General features: G+C 43.9%; 1 protein-coding gene across 8 annotated transcripts; it reads left to right on the forward strand.

Annotated features, from left to right (window-relative positions):
- The first annotated feature begins 4763 nt into the window (after positions 1-4763).
- Positions 4764-13315, forward strand: LOC119275974. Of its 8 annotated transcripts, none has more exons than XR_005136130.1 (7): positions 4764-5174; positions 6028-7299; positions 7801-7924; positions 8924-9100; positions 9320-9410; positions 11475-11602; positions 13258-13315. XR_005136130.1 is itself a non-coding variant. In XM_037556908.1 (4 exons), the coding sequence occupies exons 1-4, from the start codon at positions 8984-8986 to the stop codon at positions 12384-12386; spliced, it is 435 nt and encodes a 144-aa protein (XP_037412805.1). In that variant the 5' UTR covers positions 7931-8983; the 3' UTR covers positions 12387-12662. The 8 variants fall into 8 exon arrangements, 1 of the variants encoding a protein (XP_037412805.1); XR_005136132.1 differs by having other exon boundaries at positions 11475-11628; positions 13258-13289; XR_005136133.1 differs by lacking the exon at positions 13258-13315 and adding an exon at positions 12279-12650.
- The last annotated feature ends 2401 nt before the right edge of the window (positions 13316-15716 follow it).

Consider the following 15716-nt stretch of genomic DNA (forward strand, 5'->3'; position numbering starts at 1 on the left):
TCAATTTTAACTGTGCTACCTGGTCCTTCTTCCCGGAACAATTTTTGACGATGAGCTAAGCCTACGCCGATCTTCCTCGTCATATCATTTCACCTTGAACAACAAGCTTTATTTCGAGTTTGTGTTGTACCCGTGGTTCCAATAACCTTTCGCTTCATCATTCCTCTGACTTGATGTCATCGCCGATCGATTACATCTTCATGAAATCTCTCGACAAATATGTCGTGATCATCATCAACATTATGAGCTCTTCCAGGTTATCAATCGAATTCATGATGAGAAATACCATCCTTGCCCCCTCGATGAACCGTTGCTGAGCCCGTGGGCCCCATCCTCATCTATTTCTTGATGAAACTGTATGACATACTTTATAAGTTGTTTCTGATGGATCATTTGTTTATCTAAAGTCTGAGCTTTACCTGGTGACCATGTCAGTGCTATCCTGAAGCATGACTGTGGTACTTCATTCATCAACAAAAACATTGGAAGCTTAATGCTAAATGTTTCCTTATCAACTATCCAAACACCATTGCATGGGTAACATCATGATTTCCCCCCTTTTCCCTAGTTGGTTAACTACTTGCAGTCCTGTCATGATTATCCCACTCTGCTTGCTCCTGGGAAGGAGATACACCTAATACTTGTGTATACACCGTTTCCTTTCCATTGTTCTGTTTAAATCTAATAATCACTTTTCCTTTTCATTGGTTTGTTTAATCCTTCTTGTGATCTATATGGTATAAGTAGTAATAATTCCCTGCTTATGTAAATACCTCGATGTACAAATTTGTCAATAAGACCCTGTTACTATTGTTGATGACATTCCGGTAACCACCGATGGATGAGAACTTTGCCTATTGGTCCGCGTCATTTCCGCGAGCAGGAAAACGGTTCTCTTCGTTCCTTGCCCTTGGTACCGACGTTGTTGCCGACATAACTGACATGTTATCCTCTGACCTGCCTTGCTATCATGATCGTGCAAGATATCAGCGCCCTTTCACTATTAACCGACATGGTGGGCCCATAACCCACAGTTCCACATGATTGAAACCTGACTCTCGTGTACACCCTTGTTACCAAGTTATTCCTCACGCATGGCTTCGTAGGTAATTCACGAGCCACCTTTCGAGGGATCATCAATTCTGGTATCAGGCACAATACTTGTTCTCGTTGCTCTGAAACCCTTTCACGCTCTGTTTCAGGCATCGAACGATTGCCTATCTGCTTGAAACTTATTATTGTGCCTTCTTATTTTGCTCTCGATGTTTTTCTTAAGTTCAATTCAAGAGTTACCTTCCGCCACCTCCTGTGAGTTATCTCCCGGATAAGCACCCTTGTAGAGGTTCATTCTTCCGAAGCTACCCTTATCCTTTTCGTAAGTACGACAGGATTCCCGAAGAAAAGATGACGACTTCATCATGATGACCTGAAGCAGAGGAATGAGGACATCAATGTAATGGACCGACCTCTTCGAGAAGAGCAACCAAGACCGAAAAGATCCGTTAGAAATTCGTAAATAGAACTTTCCCCCCTACTCCACCTCTTGAATCTCGGGACGAGATTTCTTGTAGTGGAGGAGATTTGTAACACCCCGAAAATCATGCTACAGTGATATCCCCTTTAATGATGTCATGTCATCATGTTTTTCAAACTAATTTGCCACTTGATGAAAATCAAAGCCAAATTCCATTTGAAATACAAGTCAAATATTTACTTCTTCTGTCATGCAAACAAAAATGTTGGTGATGTTGCAAATAATCCCCAAGTATTTTTCTTGGAGAAATCAACTCTGGTTGGATCACTAAGATGCCCCTAGAAATATTATAAGTGGTCGAGCAACAAATAAATTGACCTTTTCAAAATAAACAATTATTTATTTAACTCCTTTTGCACCCAGACTTTTTGTCCTAGCTCAAATTATTCTCTGGTAATTGTGTGAAAAATTCCATGTGCAACAAAAATGGTTTGAAAGCTTATTCAAATAGAAAATAGTAGCTATCCTTTTTTTTCACAGAAATGTAAAACTAAAATTGCTCTATGCATTTTTGGCCCACTATGTAGAAGAAAGTAGAGGCCCAGCCCAACCTCCCAAGCGTCTCCTTCCTTACTCTACAATGGAGGCAGGGGGTGGCCGTGGCGGCCATCCCACGGCCAGGGCCACGTGCCGGCCATCACCGACCTCCCCGGTGCACTACAAAACGCCGCCGCACGCCCCCTTGACCGAACCCTAATCCCCTCTTTCTTCCTCCATCTCTTTATCTCGATCTGAAGCGCACCCGAGCGCCACCGTCCCCATGTCGTCGTCGATGTTGCGGCCACCAGCCTCCCCTCGTCGCGCCAAGAGGTCCAGGAGAACCGTCGTGGTCTACTTCGTCTACCCCGAGCACTGAATCGAGCAAGGACGGCTCGTACACTCGCCATCGACCTCATCTTCAACGCGTACATCACCGGCGTCCGGCGTCGATTGCCGCCGCTCTGGTCCACCTCCGGCCTCCCCGACCTCGCCTTCGTGCTGACTGTGAGCTCCTCCCCGATTCCCCTGTTTTGCCCCGTCGATCCGTCGCCGTATGTTTCCTGCGCTCGCTGAGGCCGCCATGGCCGAAGCATCGCGTCCGCGCACGCACCCGTATGCCCCTACCGCCTATGTACGCCCATGCCCGCCGTCGCATGCCTGCTGCAGCCCGCGCCCTCATTCGCCCCTGGCTGTATTCGTCCGCGCATGCGTGCACCCGCCGCACCCTGGCCGAGCGCCCGCGCCGCTCGTGCCTCCCGCGCTCGCCCAGCTACTTCTTGCTGCTGCAGCGCTGCTGTTGCTGCTCGGCTACTGCCGCTACTACTTGCTGTCGTGATTCCCTGCTCCCACTAGTCGGTGCTGCATTACACTACTGCTGCTAGGTACTACTACCGCCGGTTGCTGTTGCTACAGGCCATGGCAGTGGCCATGGCCTTGTGTGGTGTGCGTGCGTGTATTCTGGGTATGAGGCCAGCCCTATCCAGATTAGTTAGTACTAATCTCTACTCCTAATAATGCAATAGTCTCTACTCCTAATGGAGCAGTTGGTAGTCTCGCTTCCAGGTTTTTTTTGTCCCACCTCACCCGGTTTTTTTTGGTACTTCTTTGATACTTCTTCCCACCTCCCACCCGTTTCATTTCGCTGGTTTTTTTCGTCCCTCCCCTACCCCACCGGTTTAGTTTCGCGTCACCCTCTCACACAACGAAAAAAATCTTAACGGATCATAACTTTTCATGCGTCACCCTCCCATCAATGCAATTTGATTTAGAAAACATATAATAAATTTTAAGGAAACAAATAACAGACTTTAAAGAAAAATCCAATTTTAAGGAAACAAATCAATCGATCCATCCAAATCAAACGATCCATCTCATCAATGCAATTTGCTTTAGGAAACATATAATGGATGTGAAGGAAACAAATAATAGACTATCTAAATCAATCGATCCATCCCATCAATGCAATTTGATTTAGGAAACATATAATAAATTTTAAGGAAACAAATAACAGACTTAAAAAAATCCAATTTTAAGGAAACAAATCAATTGATCCATCCAAATCAAACGATCCATCTCATCAATGCAATTTGCTTTAGAAAACATATAATGGATGTGAAGGAAACAAATAATAGACTATCCAAATCAATCGATCCATCCCATCAATGCAATTTGATTTAGGAAACATATAATAAATTTTAAGAAAACAAATAACAGACTTTAAAGAAAAATCCAATTAACTAATCTCTACTCTTAAAGGCCCCTCGATTGATTTTTGTCCCTCACTTCCTTTCCCAGCACTTATACAATGGAAGGAATTATAATTCACCTATTTGTTCTCCTATATATCCGTGCAGGCAACACAACATAAAGCGGTGAAAAAAACACTCACCTCGCACGTCCCCCTGCCTGCAATCCCGAAACGCCGCCATCGCTCCAGGCTCCAGCCTCCGCCGTCCTACATCTTGCCCCTCTCCAACCTCAGAGACCTCCGCCACCGCCGCCATCTCGGAACCCCAGTTCAGGGCAGGACTCAGAGAGGGTGTGGCTGTGGACGACGCTGCCGCCGTCGCAGAACCCTAGGGCAGGGCGTGGTCGCGTTGCGGGCAGCGCGAGCGGCCGTGCGTCTCCCCCGTCAGGCTGTCCTCGGCAGGAACTCGGGACCTCCTCCTGACAGAGCTAAGGCCCTCCGAGGTCCAAGTCGCTGTGCGGCGTGCACAGTAATCTCCCCGGCCTACTCTGTCTTCACGTCAATGCTCATGTGCTCCGACCCTCCCCGACCCCTCCCAGCAAGCAGCAGAGTCTCTCGGGTTCGAGCTTCACCGGGCCGGCGGCGGCGTCGTCCATGTTCGTTGGGCGGAGCACAACGCTAGGTTTGAAATTCACCATGATGCTACTGATGAGGCTCTCCTTCTCCTTTGTTTCGTCTGGGTTTTTTCGTCCCCCCTCCCACCACCCCATCTCGTCTGGGTTTGAAATCAATAAGAGCAGCACAAAGTCTAGGTCCCTGTCTCGGTGGCAGACGGAAGGAGAAGAAGGATTGATATGTATGAGAATATTAATATTGAACTCTTAAAGTTAATGTGGCCCCGTTGCAACGCACGGGCGTTCTTCTAGTTACTCCTAATACAGTAGTTGGTAGTCTCCGTCGGTCAATTTTTATCCCACCACTTTCGTCCGGTTTTTTTCTAGGTTAACCTTCGTATATTTTTTTTCACCCACCTCCGACCATCCCGTGCAAAACAAAAAAAAACATACGCCACCATCCGTCTCTCGATCCACCCGATGCGGCCGCCCTATCTCCCTCGTCTAGCGATGTAGCGCCGCCCCAATCTCCTCGCTCCGCTGCCGCCGCCCCAATCTCCCCGCTCCGCCCCCGCCGCCCCACGCCTTCCACTATCACTCGCTCAGCCACCTCCACCCTCCTCTACATCGCAGGAGGAAAGCGCTCGAGCAGGTGAGGAGGGAGTCGGTGCGGCAGGGCGCGGCGCTGGACGAGCTGAGGCGGCGGCTCGAGCGGCGGCGGGCGCGTGCGGACGAGCTCCTCGTCGCCAGGCAGAGGGCCGATGAGGGCGTCGAGTGCCGCAAGGAGCAGATGCAGGCGCAGATCGAGCGGGTGCTGTCGCTCTCCAGGGCCCTCGCCGCCGCGCACCGGCAAGTGCAGGTACCTGCTTGCCCGCCCGTTTCTTCCTCTTAACGCGAGACTGGAATCCTTTGGCTATTGTGGCTGCGTGCGTTTGGTCCAATAGCATCTGTGTATGTGTTGCGCTGTGTGCGTGTGTGCTCTGCGTTAGTGATGGGATGGGCGTGCTCTGTGTGTGGCTTGCTAGCTTAGCTTGTGTGCGTGCGTGCGTGTTCTCCGCCCATTGATGCTTGTATGAACTCAGCGTGTTTATGCGTGCTGCTTGCTGCTTGCTGGCTGCCGATGGATGCTTGTTGCGTGTGCATGCATGTGTGTGGTGTTTGCTGAATCAAGCAACAACGACACATGTTGCTTTCTAATTTTGGTGCCTGAATATATCATGCGAACAGGAGGCATTAGAGACAGCTTATTGAGATGTACTCCCTCTCATGAGAGTAATAACCAAGTACCACTGAAGAGACAAAAATACGTATTATTATGCAATAGCTAATTTCCTTAGCATGTACTCCCTCCGTCCGAAATACTTGTCATCCAAATAAATAAAAAGGGATGTATCTAGATGTATTTTAGTTCTAGATACATCCTTTTTTGTCCATTTTAATGACAGGTATTTTCGGACGGAGGGAGTACTGTTTATAGACAACCATTGCTTGGTTATGCGCTTCTTTTCTATTGGTTGATTATGGACTACATCACTCACTTCTAAATTACAAACTGGATATCATGTTCAACATAAGATTCCATGTTCAAATTTATAGGTGGTTCATCCACTTTTTAATGTTAATTGGTGATAAGAGCAGCCTCACAGTTCAAGACACATCATATAATTATTCTGTATGAACTACCCTAAGACTAATCATATGTACACTTGCAGGGGCGGCTAGCTTTGTTGATGCATATGCCGACATGATAAACAAGATATGCATGCATATTTTTAATTTTATTTGGAGATAAGATAAATATGCGATACTAATTGCTAAGTCGAGGAAGCATGTGATTTCGATGTTGATACTGATTCTCAAGAAGGTGTGTAGGTTCTCCTTGATACTGTTTTTTTCCTACATTGTCGCATGCTTGAAAAACAATCCTTGCGTTTAGCCAATAGTGTGTAGGTTCTCCTCGATACTGATTCTCATACTTGCAGTGTTGGATACTTTGCTTAACTCGAAACTGGAACATGAAACACTGATGCAGGTTTCATGATGGAACTAGAGGCCCTTCTGAAGGTATGAGAACATCTACAAACCAATATTGTGCAATAGTATATACTCGTTGATGTGTTGGGGATGATGAGATTTTTGTAACCAACAGTCTCTGAGCTAACATCGAAACATAAGATGTATACTCACGCTGGACCATTAAAAAATATTAGATTTCCCTACATTTCTGTCATCGAGCATCAGAACTACTATTTCAAATTCATTGGCATTTGGTGCTATGTTCTGCACCATATCATAACTATTTCCCTATGTTCTGCATTTGAAAACTATATAAAGCCAAATAACTATGAACACACCCTTGGAATAAATGTGAAAGGAGAATTTGCGGTCTTACTGGAAAAAAATGAAACATTAGCTAGGATTTGTTGGTTAGATTCATGTTGCTCCATCCATTTACTATCAGTTCCTTCCATATATTGCTTCCATCAGAACATGTTGACCTGATTGTCCATGGTTACACTCATCTTCAAATGGCACAACATGTTTTGCTGCCACATCTTCTCTTACCATATGATGAATAGGTACTATGTTCCATCCCTCTCTTATTTCACACTGCATTAACAATGTTTTTTCAGTGTGTCGATTTGCCTAACTATGCCTTATTGATTACTGATTTTGTTACTAATGTGTACACAAACCCTGCCTAATTAATTTAGTCCACTATATCTAACCATATGAAGTGTGAAAGTTGATTCTGACTACTTGCCTGGTGGTGTGGTACATTACCTCTTTTTTTAAATTATGAGAGCGGAACGACAACATTGGCGTGGACGACTCGGGGCTCAACCCCGTCAAGGGTCGCGAGCAGGAGCGGCTTTCTTTTCCTCACAAAGATGACCAAGGTCCAAGGGCGCCGTCGACCACTTTGTCATTGTCGTCGAAGAGTCCAAGCTTGTCCCCGCATCGGTTGCATTGGTGCCGATCAGGTGCTAATCTGAATCCTTGTCCAATTGCAAGTGGCCTATAAAAAACCCTGGGTTGAATGCACATTACCATCACACCGCCATGTAATTTTTGTTGGTACACAATCATGTTGCTGCAGTTCTATTTATAGACTTTTTGGCCATTTTGTCTTTCTGTTTGTCCATGGTCAGATCATGTTTTTAAGCTTGATTGTTATGAGTCAGTAAGGTGAGAATGAGCGGTAATGGTTTAACTAATCATCCCATCATGTTTTTAGTATCATAATTTATTTATGCTAATTCTTTCAACATTATTGCCGTTGATGATTTTAAAAGGTAAAGAGAAATGTTAAAGAATTCATCTTCTGCTATGGCACACAACCCCGCCGGCTCCGTGGATGTCTACGCAGTCATCGTTCTTAACCGCTGTCTAGCGCCACTACCCTGCAGCTTCTGTGACCTCTGTTGGCCTCATCAAGGTTCCTTCACCCTCCAGCTGCTCACGTGCTTCTCTGTTCATCGCAGGTCCAGGTCTGCGCGGTTGGGGCGTCAATCACATGTTTTTCCATTGATTGCTACAGATTTTGAGAGAACACTATTGTCCACGTTATATCGTATACTTCCAAATTATAAAGCGTTCTTGTTATATGTAAGTTCCCTATTATCCACACAATCCAAGCAGTGGTTCAGGACTACAGAGAAAGGAAGCACCAATAACTTGTTTTTTCATTTCTTTTTGGTGATAAAACTGGATTTTTCTTTTCTATGATCATGTGTCGATGCCTTTGTCTCTATCAAATATTAGGGGTAATGAATTTTCATGTGCTGGATCAACATGCAGATCCTGCCCATCTTGAAGTCATAAATCCAGTGAAGTCAATTTCAGTATATTCAGGACATAGCCAGTAGCTTAGCAATTTCCACGAGTATGTTTTGTTTACAATAAAGTTGTGTGCAAAATGTATATGCTACATTATGCATGATGCTCTCTTTTATCAAAGTATATACATGTGTCTATTTTGTCATCCTGTTGCAATGCACGGGGACCTTCGATTTGATTCAGTTTTGTGTTCTACTACAAATAGGGAAATGTGGACGCTGGATATCCATTTCTTAGGTGTCAATCTGGTACTTAGGATGTATAGCCTAGGCACGTAATCTGATTTATAGCCTAGGCACTTTTCTTTAAGCATAGTTACCTATTCGATGGTGACCAAACAATATGTGTCTTACCACTATTTGAGATGGTCCCTTAAACTGCCCGCAATAGCTGACCAAGTACCACCAATGTTGTTTCTGCATGTGTGAGGCCATAAGTCATATCCCCAAATTATTGTGGTTGTGATTTATCAATGACACAGTATGTGTAGAAACTTTTTTGGTCTAAATGAGAAGAACAAAAGTGTCGGGGATGTTTTTGACCGTTTCTTTTACCTAGCTTCTGATTTCTATTATCAGAAACACATTTTTTGGACCTACAGGAAAAGATCTGTAAATAGAGGATTTGTCGAAGCTTTTTGAGTCCCCGATGCATACTAAATACAGTAGTGTTTATGCATGATAACATCTGGAAAATTGCTCCAAAATAACATTTAAAACATGTAAAAGAAGAAGAAAATCAATTCTGAATTCTAAAATCATCCTTCAGTGTATGCAGCAAATCGCTTCCTTTATGATCTGATTAAAATCGCCGGATTTAACATGACGCATGCAAGGATATACTAAAACTATCACACCAAAGGCGAGGATCCTTGATCTCCACCATAGCGATGAAGCGAGTGTCGGAGTCGCCGTCTTCGCCAAGGATAGTCACAATGACGGAAAGGTATAATAACAAAGTAATTATTTTAGAAAATAATTTTGATGATTTTTAGTTATATTGGATAATATTTAGTGGTTTCACTACCAATATAGAAAACCGGTACCAGTTGTACGTTTCCAGCCATGTCTATTTTAATTGCTATTATTTTTGTCCCCGCATCTGTTGGCCTCATCAGGGTTCCTTCACCCTCCAGCTGCTCACGTGCTTCTCTGTTTGTCGCAGGTCCAGGTCTGCGCGGTTGGGGCGTCAATCACGTGTTCAACGGCATGTCAGAGCAACTCTCTGGCCAGAGCCCTGACTATGTGCGCTTCAGGTAATGCAATCCACCAGATATGTATGTTCACGTTTGTCAGTTGGGTTACACTAGGAGCAGGGGATGCGCACAAGAATTTTCCTGCCCATGTGGTTGCCGGTCTTCTGGATTGGTTTGGCTGCTATAAAAAAATGTAGAACCAGTTCCACCAAAATCGATACTAGGCTACTAGCAGTACCATTGTCTTTGTCAATTTTGTACCTGCCATAGTAAGATGACCCCTATTCTTAAGAATACATAATAGATGATATTGTAGTGTTATGAGATTAGCTTTTACTTCTTTCCATGGATTGCTACAGATTTTGGGAGAACACTGTTGTCCACGTTATATCATATACTTCCAAATTATAAAGCGTTCTTGTTGTATGTAAGTTACCTATTATCCACAGAATACAAGTAGTGGTTCAGAACTACAGATATTCATCGTTATTTCTCCAGTAAGATATCCCCCTTCGTTAATACTGCCCTATTCCTTTTCCCTTTTTCACGAAAGTGGAAGGAGTGATGAAGAACTGAAACATAGTAACAGTGGGTGTTTTTTATAGGAACAAACTGAAGAATTTGACATTAACATAATTGTAGTACTAATTCAGGTGTCACCTAATTGTCCATGGTTACACTCATTTTCAAATGGCACAACTTGTCTTGCTTCCACATCTTCAAAATCGTTAATAGGCTACGTACTAGCAGTACCATTGTATTTGTCAGTTTTGTACCTAGCAAAGTAAGATGGCCCCTATTCTTAAGAATACATACCTGAGAATATTGTAGTGTTAGGAGATTAGCTTTTACTTTTTTCCATTGATTGCTACAGATTTTGAGAGAACACTGTTGTCCACGTTATATCGTATACTTCCAAATTATAAAGAGTTCTTGTTATATGTAAGTTCCCTATTATCCACACAATCCAAGCAGTGGTTCAGGACTACAGAGAAAGGAAGCACCAATAACTTGTTTTTTCATTTCTTTTTGGTGATAAAACTGGAATTTTCTTTTCTATGATCATGTGTCGATGCCTTTGTCTCTATCAAATATTAGGGGTAATGAATTTTCCTGTGCTGGATCAACATGCAGATCCTGCCCATCTTGAAGTCATAAATCTAGTGAAGTCAATTTCAGTATATTCAGGACATAGCCAGTAGCTTAGCAATTTCCACGAGTATGTTTTGTTTACAATAAAGTTGTGTGCAAAATGTATATGCTACATTATGCATGATGCTCTCTTTTATCAAAGTATATCCATGTGTCTATTTTGACATCCCGTTGCAATGCACGGGGACCTCCGATTTGATTCAGTTTTATGCTCTACTACAAATAGGGAAATGTGGACGCTGGATATCCATTTCTTAGGTGTCAATCTGGTACTTAAGATGTATAACCTAGGCACGTAATCTGATTTATAGCCTAGGCACTTTTCTTTAAGCATAGTTACCTATTCGATGGTGACCAAACAATATGTGTCTTACCACTATTTGAGATGGTCCCTTAAACTGCCCGCAGTAGCTGACCAAGTACCACCAATGTTGTTTCTGCATGTGTGAGGCCATAAGTCATATCCCCAAATTATTGTGGTTGTGATTTATCATGGACACAATATGTGTAGAAACTTTTTTGGTCTAAATGAGAAGAACAAAAGTGTCGGGGATGTTTTTTGACCGTTTCTTTTACCTAGCTTCTGATTTCTATTATCAGAAACACATTTTTTGGACCTACATATTTTAGGACCGTGGTGCGAGTATTAAAGGAATGTATAAATGCATGGGCAATATGTTGCTATTTCATGACATATGTGCTTATTAATTGAACATTCTGATATATTACGTGCACCTTTTAAGTTTTATTATTAGTTTCCATGCTATACTGTGTTGATGTCTCATGATTTAATTAATATTTCTTTGAGCTATATATTATTGTTTTGGCACCACTGTTGTTGAATATGTGATAGTGAAAAGTTATATTGTGTCTTCCCTTGATTTTGTTATTTCTTTTCAATTGAGAGAAACAAAGGTACAAGGGAAATTATATTATGTCTTCTCCTGATATCGTGTTTGATGCTGCTGCTAGAGTCTGGCCACAGCGCCTGTTCACATAAATCATCATATTGGCAGCCGGGAATATTTGGAAACAAAGAAATAGATGCTACTTTGAGGGTACGAAGCCTTCTGTTCAGGACTGGCTCAGGATGTTCAAAGGTGATCTGAGGCTTCTCATGCATAGGGTTATCCCTGACTTCTCTGTTTTTTAGATTTACATACTATCTTTATGTGTGTTTTGTTATTGTTTCTCTTTTGTTCTAGGTCTACTTTCACCATGTCAATATTTGTACACTTTGCGACTTATATATATATACTAGGCAAAGAAAAGAAGGAGCCTCTCCTGCTGTTTTCTCTATTAAAAAAATATTTATCTCAAAGTACACTAGAAATGTATAGAAACCCAAAAGCGCTACTTGCTCTGTTCATGAAATACATATCTTGTAACCATAGTGTGGGATATGCATGGGTTTAACCCACTCAACTATATCGAAGACTTGAAATTTTTCTTCTCCCGTTCCAATTCACATGCTGCAAGCCGAGGTTGGCTTTTCCTTATTTCTATGAGGTGTCGTAGTTCTTCTATTTTAATTAACCGCATTATCATAAATACAAAGAATCTCATCTGTTTTAGGTGCGTATCAAAGAAAGAAGCATGTGATACGATTCTAGCTATTTTTCTTTGCAAGGGTGATTTTAATCCTGAGGTAGGAGGGTTCATACAAGTGGAACTATCATCTCTCATGCTATGCTTAGAAAATAAAAATGAGAGCAATTAGCAATTATTAATGTATAACATTGCAAAATTGTATGAAAAATTTATTTATTTTGTCAGAACTTTTAGGTGGGTGTGGATGGAGAATGTTGGAAGACATTAAAAGGTAGGATGATGGGAATGCCTATGGCAATTTGGCAAACTTGGAGAAAACAGATGCAATTTTGAGTTAATGTAGAGCTGAAGGCAAGTTGCTCGTATTCATCTGTTTGGCCAGGAGTTAGGGATGATGGGACTCAACAATTAAATAGATTTGGAGTGAACACAGATTTGGAGTAGGGTGACAACATAGGAAAGTTTTATTTTTGAGACAAACATAGGAAAGTAATAACATAATGTTCGAAGAGATGAGTTTAGGGGCTCGTGATAGATTCATTTGTTGCCCGTGGCAACGCACGTGCGTTTTACTAGTTAGATTAGTTTAGGGATGCTACTTCTTATGTTAAATAGCCTAATGTGTTTGTGACAGGTGGTACCTTGCACTAAATCCCCCTTTAGTTAAAATGGTAGTCAATGACAAGTAGGCCCCACGACCACTATTCACACTTTAACCAGGTCAAACATTGATTGTGGACTTGCTGACTGTGTATGCTGACTCGGCCACTGGACCCCACCTGTCATTCTAATAGGCTAGATGTGTTTGTGTATAAAAAGTAATACACTGTTTAAATTCAAATTTAGATATATTCTAGAAATCCATAAAATGTTTTAAAACTTTGAAAATTCATAGAAAATAAACAGTATCTCGGATGAAAAATATTTATACATGAAATTTACTCAGAACGACGTGATGAATCCAAATACGCAGTCCGTTTATCTGTCACATGCCCCTAACATGCTGAACATGGAACATTCTCCCTCCGGTCATTTGTCTGACACAGGTCCGGAACCGGGAAAACATTCCCGGTTGAATTCCCCCTTCACCTATATTTGTAGCCATATGTTAGGCCACACCCGACACATCATTTTGCCATGTTATGCTTTGTAATGCTGTGTTTGCTTTATATTTATTATTTCTTCCCCCTCTTCTCTTCGGTAGACCCCAAGACCGATGCTGTCCCTGTGATCGACTACGTCGACGACGACCCTTCTTCCCTTTCAGCAGAGCTTCCAGGCAAGCCCCTCCTTTGATCATCCCGATATCACCCATTCCATTTTCTCATGCTTGCATTAGATTTTGCTACTGTTATTATTTGCTCCTATTCTGATGCATAGCATGCTTTTGTAACCTGCTTATTGTTACCTTACCTTTTTATCCTAAACTGCTTAGTATAGGTTGGTTAGTGATCCATCAGTGACCCCACCTTGTCCTTGTTGCCCCTGCTTCATCATCGAAGACTCGATCAATGGGATCGAAGACCAGGCCCCGGCATCGCACATCACTTCCCCTTAGTTGCTCGACACTACTGGGTTACTATCGAGTGCCGAGGGTGAGACATCATCAGCACTTCTGATGTTAACCCGGTAGTGTAGTTATTTGGTCGTGGTCATCGAGGGTGATTCTGCCTTAACCACTTTCGATAAGACTCTGTCGTGCAACCCCTCAAGTGTGAACCTCGAGGGTGGATCCTCTTACGTTCACCTTGATGATTACATCGAGTGGAATCCGCCGGGGGTGATTCCTCGGGGTTTCCCCTTGATGTTTGGACACACAGATACTTGGACTCTACAACTATTACTTGGAAAGGCGGGTCGACCCTAAGGGGTACCTGTCGGTGTCAAAACCGGCGGATCTCGGGTAGGGGGTCCCGAACTGTGCGTCTAAGGCTAATGGTAACAGGAGGCAGGGGACACGATGTTTTACCCAGGTTCGGGCCCTCTCGATGGAGGTAATACCCTACTTCCTGCTTGATTGATATTGATGATATGAGTATTACAAGAGTAGATTTACCACGGGATCATAGAGGCTAAATCCTAGAAGCTAGCCTATGATTCTGATTGTCGTTGTCCTACGGACTAAATCTTCCGGTTTATATAGACACCGGAGGGGGCTAGGGTTACATAGATCGGTTACAAAGAAGGAGATCTAACATCCGGATCACCAAGCTTGTCTTCCACGCAAAGGAGAGTCCCATTCGGACACGGAACGAAGTCTTGAGTCTTGTATCTTCACGGCCCAACAGTCCGGCCAAAGTATATAGTCCGGCTGTCCGGATACCCCTTATCTAGGACTCCCTTAGTAGCTCCTGAACCAGGCTTCAATGATGATGAGTCCGGCATGCAGATTGTCTTTGGCATTGCAAGACGGGTTCCATCTCCGAATACTCCAAAGTAGATTAAGGATCGTGTCCGGCTCTGTAAGATAACTTCTGCATTACACCGTAGAGAGAACAATATTCCACAAATATAATCTGCTGACAACTTTAGATAATGTGACATCACACCATGGTCAAGTCATTATTCGAACCATTTTCCCACAACCAGCCACCGCACATATTGCGAGGCGGTTTCCTTGGCACGTCTCGTCGAAGCAAAGATCATGTCCCCTTATCACGGGATCCTCATCAATATGGGTATGGGTAACTCAACCGTAGCGCTTGGAAAATAAGCGATTTCCTCAGGCAAGTGGGGAGGCGCACTGTTTTCACCACCTCTATAAAGGGATAAGGATCTCCCATTTTTACCCACGCCTTTCTTCCTCCTTTGCTCATCCATTCTCGCACCCTTGAGCTCCAACGCCCTAGTTCTCGCCTTCTCTGCACATCCAAACATGTCCGGAGCGGGAGGTAGGTGGGTGGCCTTCACCGTCAAGGAGGAACACATCACGAAGCTCCGGGCGACCGGATACTTGGCCACAGATATCGCGCACCGGCTCCCGGATGCAGGGCAGATTATCCCGACTCCAGGACCCCACGAGAGGGTCATGTTCCTCTCCCACTTTGTCCGCGGACTGGGATTCCCCCTCCACCCATTTGTCTGCGGGGTCATGTTCTATTACGGGCTGGATTTTCATGATCTGGCCCCTAACTTCATCCTCAACATCTTGGCGTTTATCGTCGTGTGCGAGGCCTTTCTCCGCATCAGGCCCCACTTTGGCCTGTGGCTAAAGATCTTCAAGCCAAACATAGTGGTCGGCCACCAGGCGGAGTGCGGTGGCGCCATGGTGGGCAAGATGCCCAACGTCACTTGGCTTGAAGGCTCCTTTGCGGAAACCGTGAAGGGGTGGCAATCGGGGTGGTTTTATATCATCGAGCCGCGCGATGCCAACTGTGTGGCGGCCCCGGGATTCCGATCCGGCATCCCTGTGCGGCTCACTTCCTGGAAGAGGAAGGGCCTTGACTGGGGCGCATCCGCGGAGCTAACCGGACTCTAGAATTGTGTCAAAAACATGATAACCAAGAAAATCAAGCTGGTCAATGTGGTCCAGGTCATGCTATTTCGCCGGATTCTCCTGTGCCAGAGATGGACATTCAACCTGTGGGAGTTCGACGCGCCCAACACCAGACACTGCAAGACGCACAAAGACGCCTGAAAGGTGTTGTTCAAGGCCAGCGAAGT

Source organism: Triticum dicoccoides, chromosome 3B, assembly GCF_002162155.2.
Source record: "Triticum dicoccoides isolate Atlit2015 ecotype Zavitan chromosome 3B, WEW_v2.0, whole genome shotgun sequence".
Lineage (NCBI taxonomy): Eukaryota > Viridiplantae > Streptophyta > Magnoliopsida > Poales > Poaceae > Triticum > Triticum dicoccoides.

Coding starts and splice junctions, on each gene's coding strand:
- LOC119275974 (XM_037556908.1), top strand. CDS start 8,984: ATGCAAGGATATACTAAAACTATCACACCAAAGGCGAGGATCCTTGAT. Junction 9,101..9,319: donor ATAGTCACAATGACGGAAAG/GTATAATAACAA, acceptor TGTTTGTCGCAG/GTCCAGGTCTGCGCGGTTGG. Junction 11,603..12,287: donor CTGGCTCAGGATGTTCAAAG/GTGATCTGAGGC, acceptor CAGAACTTTTAG/GTGGGTGTGGATGGAGAATG.